General features: G+C 42.9%; 1 protein-coding gene across 2 annotated transcripts in view; it reads left to right on the forward strand.

Moving 5' to 3' along the window:
* THSD4 (thrombospondin type 1 domain containing 4) overlaps positions 1-19,423 on the forward strand; it is a 538,324-nt gene that overhangs the window by 506,274 nt on the left and 12,627 nt on the right. For both annotated transcript variants that reach the window (XR_008992663.1, XM_036907842.2), the window contains exons 15-16: positions 12,529-12,702; positions 18,592-18,771. Coding sequence is in view for 1 of the 2 variants with exons in the window: in XM_036907842.2 (XP_036763737.2) it covers positions 12,529-12,702; positions 18,592-18,771 (354 nt within the window). In the remaining variant the exon portion in view is untranslated. The remainder of the gene's footprint in view (positions 1-12,528; positions 12,703-18,591; positions 18,772-19,423) is intronic.

Consider the following 19,423-nt stretch of genomic DNA (forward strand, 5'->3'; position numbering starts at 1 on the left):
TGGGTAGCTGAGAATCTCAAGAGTAATTTCTGACTTTGGGGAAAAGGCCCAGAGATGAACTATTATCATCTTCCTAACCTTCTATGAAGACTAAAGAGTCTCAAGAGTGAGAGAATTAGCTTGATTCTCCTGAGCAGGCCCCATGAATGCTAATCATGGAATACTGAATAAAGTGGGCGAGCGATTACATCACGCCTTTCGCCTGGTAAAAGGCACACAGCCAGTGGCAGGCCCCCTGCCCCCTCCTTCTCACTGACTCGAAACAGTTTGCAAACCATTCCCCTCCCCGGGGGCCTGTCCTCCCTGGGGGCTCCTCGTGTCAGGTGTCAAGGATCAACTCAAAGACATAGAGTTAACTGGTCGCCTGCCAGCTGCCTGTGTATGAGGGCAGCCAGTGGGAGGTTGAGCTCACCTATCAAAGACACAGACAGGATTTATCCAAGAAAACGGAGGAATTCCGCAGTTGAGTGGCGGTGATGGCTGCACAACAATGCGGATGTACTTAATGCCGAATGAACTGCACACTTAAAAATGATTCAGCTGGAAAATTTTATGTTATGTGTATTTTACCACAAAGTAAAAGTTCACGGGGAAATACTAAGCAAAATTAAAGAACATCGATTCGGGTAAGGGAAGAGAGAGAGAGATAGGATGTGAGTTTCGACTTCCTTTTCTTGAGGGAGCTACTCCTGGCTGGCAGCAGGAGAGGCCAGGCAGGGTATTCTGCCCAGGGCAGCTGAACTGGTCATCAGATGAACAGTTGCCGGGGCATTTCTGGGTTCTCCAGAAGGCCTTCAAGTTTTACTGGGATGTAGACGTGATTGGCACCTCCCTCTCAATGAGGCCAGGTCCACACCGTCTCCCTCATCAGAATTCCTCATGGTGTTTCTCAACCAGATGTGCCTTCAGATCACCTGGGAGCCTTGTTCCAGTGCACAATGTGAGCCAGCACTGTGAGGTGGGCCTGAGATTCTGCATTTCTAACAGGCTCCCAGGCAGCCCTGAGGCCACTGGTCCAAGGGCAGAGGAAACCAGCCACGTTCACTGAATCTTAGGAAGCACTGCGCCCATGAGCCCCGTCCCCACAGCACCCCGTGGAGAGCAGCGTGATGGGTAAGCTCAGAGAGTAAGCCGCGTGTGCGGGCAGATTGGCACCACACCACTGCAGGGGTTGATTCCGATTGGCCGGGACCCATTCTGACTGGTCAGTTCCGTGCATCACAGACTGCCAGTTGAGTATTCTGAACACTGCCCTGAAAGTGGTCTCATGGGTTCCCACTCCCTCCATGTAAGAGGCCCCGTAACTTCACCTCTCTCATCCCGATAATAATCCCCTCAGGTGAGCAGTGTTGCTGACAAGGAAAGGAAAAGCAAACCCGCAAACTCAGCCTTCACTCCACATCACGACAGTCTCATCCACTGACTTATCTCCCTGTTGATTCCTGGCACCTCAGGGCATGCAGCTCCTGCCTCTGAGCCCCAAGACAGTCCCCAGATACAGAGACCTACGTGCAAAAACACTGATCTCTTAGGATGAGCCTCCAGTCCTAGGAGGGAGGTGGAACAGACACCAAATTAGCCTTTGGGAAGGTGCTCACCAAAGGGAATCAGATGGAGAGCAGGTGCCCCTCTAAAGGTATCTGTGGACTCGCACTTCTGCCCCTAAAGCCAAGTCCAGCAGAGCTCAGCCAAGTGGTTTGCAAGACTCCCTCTCCAAGCCTCCCAGCCCCTGATTCAGCTCCTGGCATTGCAAAGGCCTCACTGGGAGGCGGTTCACAAGGCAGCGAGTGACAGCCTCCCCGCCAGCAGGAGGAGGCCTTTGCCACCTGCTTCGTTTGTCAGAAATTCACTGCGTGTCCAGACAACTACATCTGTGTGCTGAGCAGCCCTCTAGGGGGCCGGAGGTTTCCTTTTACCTTGAACCAGGATGTTTCTTGTGAATTTCCCACCTAGGTCCTGCCTAGCTCAGCGTTCTCCCCTCACACTGCGGCCCGACAGTTGGGATCCCTTCCACTTCTTGTCCAGACTAAAATCCTTAGTTCCTTCAACTAATTCTTTTGTGTTTCTGGATTTCTAGTCATCCCAGAATTCATCTGTGTTCACAGTAAACTTGGTGAATTTAAAGTGCAAGCAAATGAATGAAAAGACTGATATAAAGGCTTTTATTTATATATTGGAAAGGTTCTTTTTAAAATAATGTTCATTTTTTTCTAGTCATAAAGTAACATACTGTGATAAAAAATATGAAAAAAATCAGAAAAGTATACTTATAATACCTTAACTAGAAGATGATAATTTAAAATTTTTAAGCTGCACTGCCAAGCTTTTTTCTACTCATACATAGTATTCACATACATAGCCTTTTTGTAGTTATACATAATTTAATGATATAAATCATAATACATGTATAATATGGTAACCTGCTTTTTTCACTTAGGTGTTTATTATAAACATCTTAAAAAGGTGTTAAAACCCCTTAAAGCATGAATTTTAGTTCAGATAAGCTATTGTATGAGTAATACAATTGAACCAACCCCTATTATTTTCCCTCCAGTCAAGACTTGTAAGTTTCCCTTTAATGTAAATTTGCTTTGTATTTTAACATCAATACCTGCTGGATCTTACCCTTGTCTTCAAATTCTAAATAGAGCAAAAGATGAGAAAGAGGACTTTACTCTGTTTAGAGAACTTTTCTGTTCTTTTTTGGAAAAGATGTTTTAAGCCATGTCAGTTTGGTGCTATGACACAAGTAAATTTGCTTTTTCTACCCCCAGAATAGAACCTCGAAGGCTTATGCTTATTTCAGAGTAGATGAGTGGGAAGGGGCTGCAATGGGGTTTAAGGAAGGCTCGTTGGATTTGGCATCACTTCCCCAGGAACCTTTTTCTTATGAGAACTTGAACAAGCTGCCGACTCTCTGACCCTCAGTTTTCTCCTCTGTTAACAGTGCTGCATGAATATTGAGGGATAACACATTTGAAACCGTAAGGTAGATGAGGTTGGCACAGTAGGTTGGGCCTTGGTCACCAGTTAGCCTTATGAAAGATTCAGCCCCCAAGAGTGACCAGCGGATGGCAGTCTTCCACATGTGCACAGTGGCTTTGTATACAAATCAACCCTGTTAAGCTCTAGCTTGAACTATGCAATTTTTCACAACTAGGAAAAAACATGTATGGCACACATAATACATGGCCAGGCATGAGTGGAACACAGCCTCCGTTTAATGAGCTTAGATGAAAGAAAATGAGATTAACGTTTACAAACACATAAGGATCCAAACTTCATCCTGTTGCCCAGTTTAAAAGTAATTAATCTCTACCTGATTGAACTGAGGTGGTAGACCCAGCCTGAACCTTCTCTGACACGTTCGGGGCAATGTAGTTTTTCTGACTCAATAACACACCTTAAAAACATCCTCGCAGCTATTTTAGCCAGGGGTGGGCCTCGTCAGACATAGGCATCCTGTACTTTTTTGTTCCGGAAATCAATGACAGGTTTAAACCGACATGCAATTTTTTTTTAATTAAGGTATTATTGATACACACTCTTATGAAGGTTTCACATGAAAAAACAATGTGGTCACTACATTTGCCCATATTATGAGATCCCCACCCATACCCCAATGCAGTCACTGTCCATCACTGTAGTAAAATGCCACAGATTCACGATTTCCCTTCTCTGTGCTACACTGTCTTCCCTGTGACCCCCCCACACCATGTGTACTAAACACAATACCCCTCAGTCCCCTTCTCCTTCCCTCCCCACCCTCCCCCACCCCTCCCCTTTGGTAACCACTAGTCCCTTCTTGGAGTCTGTGAGTCTGCTGCTGTTTTGTTCCTTCAGTTTTGCTTCATTATTATAGTCCACAAATGAGGGAAATCATTTGGCACTTGTCTTTCTCCATCTGCCTTATTTCACTGAGCATAATACCCTCCAGCTCCATCCATTTTTGCAAATGGTAGGATTTGTTTCTTTCTTATGGCTGAATAGTATTTCACTGTGTATATGTACCACCTCTTCTTTATCCATTCATCTACTGATGGACACTTAGGTTGCTTCCATATCTTGGCTATTGTAAAAGGTGCTGCAATAAACAGAGGGATGCATATGTCCTTTTGAATCTGAGAAGTTGTATTATTTGGGTAAATTCCAAGGAGTGGGATTCCTGGGTCAAATGGTATTTCTATTTTTAGTTTTTTGAGGAAACTCCATATTGCTTTCCACAATGGTTGAACTAACTTACATTCCCACCAGCAGTGTAGGAGGGTTCCCCTTTCTCCACATCCTCACCAGCATTTGTTGTTCTTAGACTTTTCGATGCTGGCCATCCTAACTGGTGGGAGGTAATGTCTCATTGTGGTTTTAATTTGCATTTCCCTGGTGATTAGTGATGTGGAGCATCTTTTCATGTGTATGTTGGCCATCTGAATTTCTTCATTGGAAAATTGTCTCTTCTTATCCTCCACCCATTTTTTAATTCGGTTATTTGCTTTTTGGGTGTTGAGGCATGTGAGTTCTTTATGTATTTTGGATGTTAACCCCTTGTCAGATATGTCATTTACAAATATATTCTCCCATACCATAGGATGCCTTTTTATTCTGTTGATGGTGTCCTTTCCTGTGCAGAAGCTTTTTAGTTCGATGTAGTCCCATGTTTGCATGACTGCTTTTGTTTCCCTTCCTCTAGGAGATGGGTTCAGGAAGATGTTGCTCATGTTTACATTCAGGAGATATTTGCCTATGTTGTCTTCTAAGAGTTTTACTGTTTCATGACTTACATTCACATCTTTGATCCATTTCCAGTTTACTTTTGTGTATGGGGTTAAACAACACTCCAGTTTCATTCTCTTACATGTAGCTGTCCAGTTTTGCCAACACGAGCTGTTCAAGAGGCTGTCATTTCCCCATTCTATGTCCATAGCTCCTTTATCATATATTAATTGACCATATATGGTTGGGTTTATATCAGGGCTCCCTAGTCTGTTCCATTGGTCTATGGGTCTGTTCTTGTGCCACTACCAAATTGTCTTGATTACTGTGGCTTTGTAGTAGATCTTGAAGTTGGGGAGCATAATCCCCCCAGCTTTATTCTTCTTTCTCAGGATTGAATATTCGGGGTCTTTTGCGGTTCCACATGAATTTTAGAACGATTTGCTCTAGTTCACTGAAGAATGCTGTTGGTATTTTGATAGGAATTGCATTGAATCTGTAGATTGCTTTAGGCAGGATGGCCATTTTAACAATATTAAGTCTTCCTATCCATGAGCATGGGATGTGTTTCCATTTATTGGTAGCTTCTTTAATTTCTCTCATGAGTGTCTTGCAGTTTTCAAAGCATAGGTCTTTCACTTCCAAGGTTAGGTTTATTCCTAGGTATTTTATTCTTTTTGATTTCTTTTTTTGCATTTATTCTTTTTGCATTCATAATGCAACAGATTTCTGTGTATTAATTTTGTATCCTGAAACTTTGCTCAATTCATATATTAGATCTAGTAGTTTTGGAGTGGATTCTTTAGCATTTTTTACATACAATATCATATTATCTGCAAACAGAGACAGTTTAACTTCTTCCTTACCAATCTGAATGCCCTTTATTTCTTTGTGTTGTCTAATTGCTGTGGTGAGGACCTCCAGAACTATGTTGAATAAAAGCAGAGAGAGTGGGCATCCTTGTCTTGTTCCCAATCTAAAGGAAAGGCTTTCAGCTTCTCGCTGTTAAGTATAATGTTGGCTGTGGGTTTATCATATATGGCCTTTATTATGTTGAGGTACTTGCCGTCTACACCCATTTTGTTGAGAGTTTTTATCATGAATGGATGTTGAATTTTGTCAAATGCTTTTTCAGCACCTATGGAGATGATCATGTGGTTTTTGTCCTTCTTTTTGTTGATGTCGTGGATGATGTTGATGGATTTTCTAATATTGTACCATCCTTGCATCCCTGGAATAAATCCTTCTTGATCATGGTGGATGATCTTGATATATTTTTTAATTCAGTTTGTTAATATTTTGTTGAGGATTTTTGCATCTATGTTCATCAGGGATATTGGTCTGTAATTTTGTTTTTTTGTCGTGGTTTTGCCTGGTTTTGGTATTAGAGTGATGCTGGCCTCATAGAATGAGTTTGGAAGTATTCCCTCTTCTACTTTTTGGAAAACTTTAAGGAGGATGGCTATTAGGTCTTCACTAAATGTTTGATAAAATTCAGTGGTGAAGCCATCTGGTCCACGGGTTTTGTTCTTAGGTCATTTTTTCATTACCAATTCAATTTGGTTGCTGGTAATTGTTTTGTATAGATTTTCTGTTCCTTTCTGGGTCAGCCTTGGAAGGTTGTATTTTTCTAGAAAGTTGTACATTTCTTCTAGGTTATCAAGTTTGTTAGCATATAATTTTTAATAGCATTCTCTAATAATTCTTTGTATTTCTGTGGTGTGCGTAAGTATTTATTCTTTCTCATTTCTGATTCTGTTTATATGTGATAAAGTCTGGCTTGTTTTTTGATAAATCTGGCTATGGGTTTATCCATTTTGTTTATTTTCTCGAAGAACCAGCTCTTGCTTTCATTGACTCTTATTATTGTTTTTTTCTTCTCAATTTTATTTATTTATGCTCTAATCTTTATTATGTCTCTCCTTCTGACTTTGGACCTCATTTGTTCTTCTTTTTCTAGTTTTCTAGACTTTAGACTGTTTATATGGGATTGTTCTTCTTTCCTGAGGTAGGCCTGTATTGCAGTATACTTCCCTCTTAGCACAGCCGTCACTACATACCACAGATTTTGCAGTATTGAATTATTGTTGTCATTTGTCTCCATATATTGCATGGTCTCTGTTTTTATTTGGTCATTGATCCATTTATTTAGAAGCATGTTGTGAAGCCTCCATGTGTCTGTGGGATTTTTCATTTTCTTTGTGTAATTTATTTCTTGTTTCATACCTTTGTGGTCTGAGAAGCTGGTTAGTACAATTTCAATCTTTTTGAATTTAGCAAGGCTCTTTTTGTGGCCTAGTATATGATCTATTCTTGAAAATGTTCCATGTGCACTTGGGAAGAATGTATATTCTGCTGCTTTTGGGTGTAGAGTTCTGTAGATGTCTGTTAGGTCCATCTGTTCTAATGTGTTCGTCAGTGCCTCTGTCTCCTGGTTATGTTGTGTCTGGTTGATCTGTCCTTTGGAATGAGTGGAGTGTTGAAGTCTCCTAGAATGAATGCATTGCATTCTATTTCCCCTTTTAATTCTGTTAGTATTTGTTTCACATATGTAGGTGCTCCTGTGTTGGGTGCATAGATATTTACAATGGTTATGTCTTCTTGTTGGTTTGACCCCTTTATCATTATGTGATGTCCTTCTTTGTCTCTTATGACTTTCTTTGTTTTGAAGTCTATTTTGTCTGATACAAATACTGCTACTCCTGCTTTTTTCTTCCTATTATTTGCATGAAATATCTTTTTCCATCCCTTCACTTTTAGTCTGTGTATGTTTTGGGGTTTAAAGTGAGTCTCTTGTAGGCAACATATAGATGGGTCTTGTTTTTTTATCCATTCAGTGACCCTATGTCTTTTGATTGGTGCATTCAGACCATTTACATTTAGGGTGATTATCGATAGGTATGTACTTGTTGCCATTGCAGACTTTAGATTCATGGTTACCAAAGGTTCAAGGATAACTTCCTTACTATATAACAGTCTAACTTAACTCACTTAGTGTGCTATTACAAACACAATCTAAAGGTTCTTTTTTTCTCCTCCTTTTTCCTTCCTCTTCCATTCTTTATATGTTAGGTATCATATTCTGTACTCTTTGTCTATTCCTTGATTGACTTTGGGGGTAGTTGATTTAATTTTGCATCTGCTTAGTAATTAACTGTTCTACTTTCTTTACTGTGGTTTTATTATCTCTGGTGACAGCTATTAGCCCTTAGGAACACTTCCGTCTATAGCAGTCCCTCCAAAATACACTGTAGAGATGGTTTGTGGGAGGTAAATTCTCTCAGCTTTTACTTCTCTGGAAAATGTTTGATCCCTCCTTCAAATTTAAATGATAATCTTGCCGGATAAAGTATTCTTAGTTGGAGGCCCTTCTGCTTCATTGCATTAAATACATCATGCCACTCCCTTCTGGCTGTAAGGTTTCTCCTGAGAAGTCTGATGATAGCCTGATGGGTTTTCTTTGTATGTGATCTTATTTCTCTCTCTGGCTGCTTTTAATAGTCTGTCTTTATCCTTGATCTTTGCCATTTAAATTATTATATGTCTTGGTGTTGTCTTTCTTGAGTCCCTTGTGTTTGGAGATCTGTGCATCTCCATAGCCTGAGAGACTATCTCCTTCCCCAGTTTGGGGAAGTTTTCAGCAATTACTTCCTCAAAGACACTTTCTATCCTTTTCTCTCTCTTCTTCTTCTTCTGGTACACTTGTTACATGAATATTGTTCCAATTGGATTGGTCATACAATTCTCTCAATATTCTTTCATTCTTAAGATCCTTTTTTCTCTCTTGTGTGTCAGCTTCCTTGTCTTCCTCTTCTCCAATTTCTATTTCATTTATCATCTCCTCCACCATATCTAATCTGCTTTTAAAACCTCCCATTGTATGTTTCATTTCTGGTACTGTGTTCTGTGATGATTGGATCTCCAACTGGAATTCATTCTTGAGTCCTTGAATATTTTTCTGTACCTCCATGAGCATTTTTATGATTTTTATTTTGAAATCTCTCAGGAAGATTCATGAGGTCGGTTTCATTTGACTCCTTCTCTGATGTATGTATGATTTTACTTTGAGTCAGGTTCTTTTGATGTTTCATATTTGTATATGTTGCCCTCTCGTGCCCAGAAGCTCTACTCTCTGGAGCTGCTCAGCCCCTGGAGCAATGTTGGGGGTCTCAGGGTAGTGGTGTTGGTGCCTGGGGGGAGGAAAGAGCTATTTCCTGCTTCCTGGCTGCTATGCCTGTCTCCACTGCCAGAACCAGTGGGCTGAGCACACAGGTATAAGCTTCTTTGCTTTGTGTTTTTAACTGCTATAGGCTTCCCTCTGGCTGGCCTAATGCCAGGGCAGAGTTTGCCAGTTTGCAAGCCAGGTGCAGGCTGGCAGGGAGGAAGGCACAGCAGGCTGCTTATCACAGAGAGGGCCTTGGAGCTGCATAACCAGCCAGGGGGATGGAGCACCTGAAGATCGTGAAACTTCCCAACCTGCTGGTCAGAGTCCACCCAGACAATTTTGTCTACCTGTCCTTTCTCCTGAGCTGTTAGCTCTGTGCCATCCTTGCCCCTTTAGCAGCCCTCTCACTGTTAGGAAGTCTCTCAGACTGCCCACCTTTCTTTGGTCCCAGAGCAGCTGGATATGGGTCCCTGCTTTCCATAAAAGGCTGGAATCTGAGTTTCTCCAAGTATTCCCCCTGTCTTAGCTTTCCAACCCCACTAATCACCAGAGCACCATGCAATGCAGGTTCTTGCTCCCAGAGCAGATCTCCAGGGCTAGGAGTTCAGCAGTCCCAGGCCTCCACCCCCTCCCTGCTCCATTTCTCTTCCTCCCACTGGTGAGCTGGGGTGGGGGAAGGGCTTGGGTCTCACCGGGCCACAGCTTTGGTACGTTACCCTATTCCATGAGGTCTCTTCTTTTCTCCAGGTGTATGTAGTCTGGCGCAGCCCTCTTTCCTGTTGCTCTTTCAGGAGTAGTTGTATTAATTATGTTTTCATATTATATGCAGTTTTAGGAGGAGTCCTCTGTCTCACCTCTCACTCCACCATCTTTAATCCTCCACACATGCAATTTTTAACCACAATGGAAAAAATGAAAAAGAGAACTTTTAAAAAGTCCACCAGCCCCAATTCTGTAGCACCTAATTTTTAAGGATGTTTTCCAAGAGAAGAAATAAGTGAAAACATTGTGCCATTTAATTATAGAAGATGATACATAAAACTGTAGTTCAGGAATAGTCATTAGAGCCTTATAGTCCCTCAAGGGCCACTTGATCCAAGTTTAGCATTTAGCTGCTCCTGGGGTGAGAAGACAGTTCTCACTAGAGGGTTGCTTAGGAATTTCATGAGTTTCTGTGTTTTATCAGCCCAGAAGTTCAATTAGGTGTCAAGTTCTTTTCTGACTACCAAGTGCATATTGTCCCTCGTTTAGGCACATCCTTCAGGGACAGTGACTAGGTGTGTTTCCATGCCTCACTTTGAAGGTCAGGCTCTACTGCCTGGTAGGGACTCCTCCCTCCCCTGGTTCTGCTGAGAGGCTTCCTGGGCCAGGGCCAGGGTGGGGAGCTCCTTTCAAATTTACATTTGTTGTGTTTTCACTGCAGTTGGTATAATAAGATGAAGTTCTCTGCAGAACTCATCTTTGTAATATTCTCTCACTGGGCACTTAAGTGGTCCTTAACATTCTTCTTTTAAATTAAGCATGTGGGGATATGGGGAAGTTTTCCCAGATGTGTGTACATTACTTGGTTTAAAAAGTAGAAAATCAAGTTAGTGAGTCAAATAGAAATTAAGTGGAAAGAAATAAGATTTGAAAACATGATAACTTAGATTTGATTTGCCTTGTGTTCTTTAGGAGAATTTAAATATCTTGAGTGTTTAAAGCTAGGAAAAAGACCGTATAATATATGGCTGAAACAAAAAAACCCTTTAGCTTACTTAGACTATTCTAATTGTAACAAAGGATTTTTTTAACTGATTCATTGTGCCAGACTTCTAATAGCAATGCAGACAGAGTGTAAATCATGAAAAGTGTTTGTGACCTTGCAAGGGAGAAAAAAACTTCTCCTCTACCCTCTTATGTTTGGTAATAAAAGCCTGCAAATTCAGCTGACAAAATAACTGGAGGAAAACATACAGATTTTATTTGATGTTATTTTTTTTTAATATAATACAGAGGGCTTCACAGGAAAGAAGTGAAAATCCTAAAGAATCAGTGGCTTATATACTGTTTTAACAAAGGGTGATAAATTCTGAAGAAGTGACTAGACAAGGGAAAGGGTCTGGGGCTCCTAAGGGCAGTAAATTGTAAGAAAGTGGCCAAGAAATATATGGCAGAAACCAACAGAAGATAATGGTTATTTTAGTAAGGTTTGTTTGCACAGACTCCTCTTGGTCTCAACTCCTTGTCACTGGTACTGAGGCTGGAAAGAGTAAATGGAATCAGGCAATCAAGGAAGTTTTTACAGAGGAGATGGCATTTGATCTGAGCCTTTAATGGATTTTGATAGGTCATGGTGAACTCTGGCTCTGTCCAGCTTGAGAGATGTGGGATAGAATAATGGGAAATTTGTCTTAGAAGAATGGGTTGAGCAGGGACATATTACAGAGAACCATTATGCCAGTTGGGGAAGTCCATGTGTGAATTTTGTCGGAATGGGACGGCATTCCCAGCACCTGGAAGCCCAGCAAGTTAGGAAAGCTGGAAAAGCTGAGCAGGAAGCTTCAGCCACAGTCCAGGGGACAAACACCAGTGGTGCTGCCAACCACAGGCAGAAAGGGTCAAGATGAATAAGAGAAAAATGGTTAAACTGGAATCTACCAGACCTGATAGTTAGCTACATGTTGGAAAGCAAGTCAGCTTCTAAATCCAGGTAGAAATTTGAGCACAAGTTGGAAAACCAAGAGGAGAAATGGGAATGGTGGTGAGGGGTGTTCCACGTTGGACATGAGGTTTCTGGGGGACACTCATGGTCATGTCCAGAAAATGTCTGAAAATAGAGGATGAGAAGCAAACTAAGGCATTCCACAGTATTTCAAGACAGATGGAAAATGTTCTATAAGCTTTAGGATATGACTCAGGAATGCATTTACAATACCCTTGGTGAGGACAAAGGGCGACTGTGGTAAAGAAATCACTGCTGCTGGGTTTTAAATGAAGACCTTAACCCTATGAGCCTCAGTTTCTCTATTTTAGAGTATGGTTGTAGGCCTTGACCCTTTAAAGCCCTTCATACCATTTACGGAGCACCTGCTGTATGCAGAGCACATGGTTCATGACCTGTAATTCTGCCAGGCACGTGTTCCTATGCCAGCTGTCCAGATGAACATGCCTGAGGTGTGAGGGGCGGGTCACCTGCCCCACGCCGCACAGCTAGTAGGGATATTAATCTCCCTCTGTACCAGGCCGCCTTCCAATACTGTCACGCCTGGGGCCTGTGGGACTCTCAGGCAGCAATGTTGAGGTGATAGACTCCTTCCCCAGACCAGACCAGCCTTGGCCACCAGGAGGGAGCCGTGCACCCAAGCTTTCATGCTCTTGGTCTTCTCCTGCTGAATATATTTTTGAAGCAAAGGCCAGGACAGCTATTCCGACAAGTGTGAACATATTAATTGCAACAGTAGGACAGGATATTTGGAATGAAGACTGTCCCAGAAACTCTAAGACGGGAGTTTTGCCATATCCCATATTGGAGGAGTCTATGTATGAAAAGTGGGCAGAGACTTGTAGGGAAAAGAGTTGGTGTGGAAACAAAAGTGTTCACATCATTTGAAAGTGGTTTTCAGTGGTTTCAGGAGCCTCCCCCCTAACATGCCCGTTACTTTGTCCTGCAGTGCTCGGCGGAGTGCGGGGCTGGAGTGCGGACACGGTCGGTGGTGTGCATGACCAACCATGTCAGCAGCCTGCCTCTGGAGGGCTGTGGGAACAACCGGCCAGCAGAGGCCACCCCGTGTGACAATGGGCCCTGCACGGGCAAGGTGGAGTGGTTTGCAGGGAGCTGGAGTCAGGTGAGTGGCCAGAACTGGGTGTGTTTGCCCCTGGGAGAGGCAGCATAGCAGAGGGGTCAGGAAACAGGACTTGGCGCACCCCAGGTATCCTGGGTATGAATCCCAGCTGTGCCACCTGTGACACTGGAGAAGCCACTCATGCTCTTAGAACCTCTTTGAGGTCACAGTATTTATTGAGCACCAATGAGGTGCTCTTGCAAGCACTTGGGATACACCAGTGAGCAAAACAAACATCCCTGCCTCAAGAAGCTTATGGTCTATACTGTGGTCTCATAAGGTCTATAACATGGTGTCCTTGTCTGTAAAGTGCTGATAACACAACACTTTATGAGGCTGTTTTTAGAAGAAATGAAGTAATGTATATAAAGTGTGTAGCACAGTGCCTGACACACAATAAATTGTAGCTACTGCTATTAATATCATTGTGATGTAAGCCAGTTTTGTCTGTTTATGAGTGTCAAAATCAGAAATAGATATGATCCAGCTATCCTACTTCTGTGTATATATCCAAAGGAAGCAAAATCGTTATATCAAAGAGATATCTATACTCCCATGTTCGTAGCAGCATCATTCCCAGTAGCCAAGGTATACAAATGACCTGAGCATCTGCTGACAGATGAATGGATAAAGAAAATGTGGGATGTTTACCCAGTGGGATATTATTGAGCCTTAAAAAAAAAGCAAATCCTACCATTTGTGACAACATGGATGGACCTTGAGGGCATTATGCTAAGTGAAATAAATCAGACGGAAAAAAACAAATACTGCAGGGTATCATTTATATGTGGAACCTACCCCAAAACAGTCAAATTCAGAGAAACAGGAGAATGGTGGTTGCTGGGGGATGGGGATGGAAAAGATGGGGAGGGGTTGATGAACAAGGTCTGGGGGTCTCATGTACACCATGATGACTACAACTGATAACACTGCATTGGAGAACTGAAATTTGCTTGTATTTCATTGTGTTGTTCACTATGTATTTCACTGTATTACAATGTAACATACATTGTGTATAAGATCATCATGTGTATGTTTTAAATATATTTCCGTTTCATTTGTCAATTATACCTCAATAAAGCTAGGGGGAGATAGAAGCAGAAATAGAAAAAGGTGGGGTTGTTCATAATAAAGAACAGATAATACTGAATACTTTACTAAAATAATAGATAAACTAATTTTTTCCTTAGTGTTCCAAAATGGAACACGAGCCCTCTAAGAAAAATGTGGAACAGTTTATTCCCTCTTACTGCCCTGTTATGATTTCTATCAGTATTTTGAGTCCTTGGGCCACTAGCATTGGCTCCCAGGGCTGGCTGGCTCTCCAAGGCCTTTCTGGCTGATGATCATGATTTGCACATTATCTGGACCTCTAGCTCCATATAGAATTATATTTCTTTTAAGTAGCTTTAAAAAGATACCCTGAAAAAAGGGACTGCCCTATTCTTGTAAATTGATACAACCCCTTTGGAAAGCAATTTGGCAATAAAAGTCAAGAACCATAAAAATGTCCATTTGCCTTAACCCAGTCTCCCCTCTCCCGGGGATTCATTTTAAGGAAATAATGAACAGAAGAAAAAAAGCCTTTTTCAACAGAGACGTTCATGACAGCAGGGCCATTAGGGTTATTATGGTGACTCATAACTCAGCAAAATACTATGTAACAGTAAGATAATTAAGGAGATGTGGAAAGTAGGTATGAAACAATGGAAAGTGAAAAACAATATGAAAATACATGAACTCCATCTCAGCCACTTCAAGGAGCAATTTTTTATATAAACAACATGGGGAAATGTTTTCTTCTGAACTTTCCATTGATGTTTTTACAATACAAACTGTAAAACATAGAAAATTCAGAGGAAGGAGAATTCAAGAGCTCCCAACGCCACCCACGTGGCTACCAGAGTCAGGCGTCTTTGGTAACTGTCCCAGCTTCTGCATCTCCTTAGTTCCCTGAGTTGGGACAGGCTTTAACCTCTCTGAGCCTGTTTCCTCATCCAGATGCGAGGATAATAGCACCGACTGTCTAGGTTGTGATGGGGTTCTCATGAGATGCTGTCTAAGGTTGCCCATGGCTTGGGACGTGTGAAGCAACTCATGTTAGTTCTCTTTTCTCCATGTTTATTATTTTTAGTGCCCAGCTTTTCCTATCTCATTGTTGGTGGCAGAACACCTAGGACCTAAACCCCAAAGATCCGAAATGGACTATGTGTGGGACGCCGGTCACACCACGTGTCCACAGAAACAGAGGCAACGGGAAGAGCCCTGTGTGAAATGCTCATGTCACTTCATGCCAGCTTCACACAGTGCAGTTTAACTCGCATGTCTGCCGTCTTCACAAGAGGAGAGGGGAGCAGGATTCAGGGTCTTCTTTGCTGTGGGGCTCCTATTGACCCTAGACCTCCCCAGAGAGTTGAGAGTGGTGTGAGTCCTGGCGAAGGCAGCGTTTATTTCTGTTGCGATCAGGAATACGGAAATTATTGCTCTGTCCTCCACAAGGGTCAGGACATGATGGAATGTGTCACGGTTTTAGGACTGGATTTATGAGGATGGCAGAGGCTCCTGGTACCTCCCTGCTCTGGGGATTTGATATCCCCAGAGAAAATGAAATCGAGTGTGCTTACGTGTTGAAAGTAAGTCTTAAACATTAACTGACTTCAGAATATATAAAAATAAATGTTCCTTCCAGCCACATGGTTTAAATAAGAGTTGGCGTCTTAAGCCCGCCACCAGCCCGGTCACAGTGATCGGTCCAGGACATGTGGCCCAAGCTGAGCCAAACGGAGTCCTTCCCTGGGACTTTTTATGTGGATTTAAGAGAAAAGACTCCCTGGGAAGTTGTGAGAACAGGTGCCAGCAGTGGCTGGATGGAGGCTTGAGGAGAAAGCCAACCTGAGAATGGGACCTGCTGAGCTCAAACAGGCTTTTTCTGCTCTGGGGGTAAAGTTGCCCAACTCCTCAAAGGCATTCCAGCAAGTCTCTTGTTCCTGCCCGATGTTTCCTTCCTTCCCCGTCAGTTCTGGGTTCACATCACCCTCAGATCGTCTTAGGTCTGGGGTGGGGGTGGGTCTTTCGCGGCCTCTAGCTGTTGAGCGCAACCCTGTTGTCTGCCCGCGCGCCTGGGTGGCATTGATTCTCGCTGGCACCCAAGCCCGCCTCGCCGCCCCATCTGGCGCTGGGCCCGTGATGCGCCCCTGGCACAACTGCAGGAATCCCTGGGCAGGAATCCTTCGGTGGGAAACACGCGCAGTGGCTGTCACGCCTCGGCAGAAGCGTTCCTCTCTGTTGAATACCGTTTGTCGTCTTCCACGCTTTTCTCCATGAACTATGTTTTACTGGTATTTGCATTACTCTTTTCTGGTTTCTCATCGTCAATTTTCACTTGGTGTATCTTCGTCGACTTTTTACATAGTTTTAAGATACACCTTTTTTATGCAAGACTATTTTTGTCTTTCTTTTTACCCAATCTGCTAATCTCTATTTTTTAAGAGTTAAATTTTAATTGTTCGCATTGCTTATCATCACTTGTATGTCTGCACTTTTCCCTGCCATCTTGTTTTGTGTTTTCCAGTTTTCTAGAGCTGTGCCTTCTTGCTTTATTCCCTCTTCCCTTTCCACATGGTTGAATTGGTCAAGTTTCCTAAATTCCATTTTTTTTCCCCCTTTAACATTTTGGAAGTCATAGATCCTATTTGTATTCATCTAGTGATAAAACTCAAATTTTTAGCAGAGTTTCCACATTTATCAGTGTCAAGTTACCAGTAACCACATCTTCCCCTATAAGGAAACAAAAGCCTTAAATCTATTTTCTATTTACTTCCAATCTATCAATCTACAACGCCTCCAAGAAGATGTTGAGGTCATCTGGATTTAGCTCCATATTTATATTAATTAATTTTATAGAAAATACAGGTTTAGGTTTAAAAAGAGCTTTCTCCCCCTCCAAAGGTTTTTTTAATTCAGATGTAATTCACATACCATAAAATTCACCCTTTTAAAGTATACAGTTCAGTGGTTTTTAGCACATTCACAAGGCTGTGCAGCCATCACCGCTGATCCCAGAACATTTTCATTGTCCCAGAAAGAAACCCCGTATCCATCATTAACAATAGCTTTTACTGGCATCTTTGCCAGTTTCTGCTTTTGTATCCTGTGTCTTCATCCTGACTCTTTTTCATTTTGTTAGAGACTATTATTACCTAGTACATCTTCCAAGTAGAATTCATAAATGGGAAGTTTTCTGAGCCCTTGAATATCTGAAAATGTCTTCACTTTACCTTTCGACAAATGCTCCCAGGAAGGAGGCCTTGACATTTAGGGTAGGGGAAGGCTGGGATATCTGCTTAACCTCTCCCATAATTACCTAATCTCTTCAAGGACTTTCCAAAAACAGCATAAAATAACTGCAGTGGTTTGCAGGTTTTGGTCAGTGTTTGCAGTCTGCTAGTCTGTCAAGCACTCATTATAGACCAAGACCCTCAGAGCGGTCAGGGCCCTTTCAGATCAGGTTTCCAAACCCCCCACCTTGAGGCAGGTGCAGCAGTAGAGACCTGGGGAAGTACAATGTTCTGGCCAGAGACATGGTGTTTCTCAGTCTAGACAAGTTTCCTTGTCTCCTGTTCTAGCCCAGCCACCGCCTGGGCCCCTGGCTCACTCGCTGCCTCCAGCTGCAGGGAGGCCAGACCTTTGCCTAGCAGCCCGTTGCTCCTCTCCTTCCTCCAACGCTTCCGTTGTCTGCAGCCCTTGAACAAAAAGGGCAAAACCTGAATATGCCCCATGTCAGTAATGAACTAATATGGAAGGAAATCGGAAAAACACACTCAGAAGTCTTGTAGTCTTCTGGACGTCCGTGAAGATGACAGAAAAAAGAAGGCATGAAGTAGAAATTGTGGTGGCAAGGCTTGTTATGCCCCCTGTGTGACTAACCCATAGTCTGTTAGTTTTGTTTTTTTCTTGTAGATTTTCGGGGGGTTTTCCCCCTGTTTTTATTTGGTGTTTTCCTGCACACTGACAGCAAAGCTAATATAAGGAGTTTCAAATGATGAGATTGTTACAGGCTTTTCATAAAAGTGGTGATTGCTTAAAATCTCTAAAGTATATAGATTCCAGCTTTAAATTTTTTAATTAAAAAATAGTGAGTAGACAAAACATGAAGAAAAAACATTTTTAAAGTTAGATACTACATAGAATAATTTATGAGCAGTCACATGCATCTATTTCCAAAAACTAACAAAACATGCCAACATGTATCATTGACTGTCCTCTTTGTGGACACAACCCCCACAGGCTTCCACACCAAGTAAGGACGTGAGGGGACTGGACTTCATGGTCAAAGGCCTCCTGCTGGCTACTCTGTTGGGAGGGGAGGGTTGGCCACAGGGAACCTTGTCCCAAGTCTGGAATCTTCTTCTCAGCTTTATACATCCCAAAGAGTTTTAATTCAGCCCTTCATCCATAGGTTTGCAAGCTCTGGATTCATTCTCAGTATCCACCCCTAAGGCCCAGCAGATAAACCAGAATGGCAGTTCATTGTTTCTCAGTGAGAGCTGTCAGTGTACCAGACAGAAACAGCCAGATGGACTGGCTAGTGTGTCCCGTGGGGGAGTCTGAGAGAAGCCGTTTCACTCCCAGCACAGAGGGCACCATGTCTCAGTGACCAGCACCCTCGAGCTGGGATAAGTCAGAGCACCCACTCTCCATCCCAGACGTAGGACTGTTAGGAAAATTGGAATCCATGTGCAACTTCTCTTCCAGAAACATTTTCTGGGTGCCTGTGTGGGCAATTCCTCACCGAGTTAATAATAGAAAAACTCATAAACATCTCTTGGTGGACAATAGTTTTCATTCCCTTTCCATCATGTGGCACCCATCTTTCTCTGCTTCTTTCTCCAGTGTTCCATTGAGTGTGGGAGTGGGACCCAACAGAGGGAGGTGATTTGTGTTAGGAAAAACACAGACACCTTTGAAGTGCTGGACCCCTATGAATGCTCTTTCCTGGAGAGACCTCCCAGCCAGCAATCCTGCCACCTCAAGCCTTGTGGGGCCAAATGGTTTAACACAGAATGGAGCATGGTAAGTCACAGTGCTCTTGATGGAGACTGCGTTAGGGCAGTATTCTTCTGCTCTCTGCTCATAGGCAACCTGGACCACCTATTAAGTGTCAGGCACTGGGCTGGGCCCTTAAGTAGATTCCCTACAGTGGTCCACTCTGGTTGGTCACTGTGGGAGCGCACCTGGACTCCACCTGCTTGGTGGAGGAGCCCAAGGCTGGGACGACCTTGATCTCTAAACAATAGAGGCTATAAAGCAACAACCCTCAAGTTTCAGTGTGATTAAGAATCAGCTGGGATCTTGTTTGAAAAGACAGATCCTGGGCGTGCCCTGGCTAAGGCATTTGCATTTTGAACAAGCTCCTTAGGTGGGTTGGATCCGGGTGTCCTTGAACCACATTTGGAGAAACGCTGCTGCAAAGGATCGATGGCTGCGAGGACTCGAGGGTACTCCTGAGAACACTACGTCATGCAGTGACCTCGGGTCTTGCTAATGGGTTTCAGCCCCAGACAAGTTTGCTGTGGATTCAATGTGACCAAAGAAATTGACAGCAAAACGTTCTTTGGGGTGAAAGGGTTTATTACCAGGCTTGTTCTCCTGGCGGTAGGTCGAGCGGTAGCGTCTCTGCCTCCGCCCAGAGCACTGGGCCGAGCTCTCTATATAGCGTAATAAT

Source organism: Manis pentadactyla, chromosome 11 (genome assembly GCF_030020395.1).
Source record: "Manis pentadactyla isolate mManPen7 chromosome 11, mManPen7.hap1, whole genome shotgun sequence".
Classification (NCBI taxonomy): Eukaryota; Metazoa; Chordata; class Mammalia; order Pholidota; family Manidae; genus Manis; species Manis pentadactyla.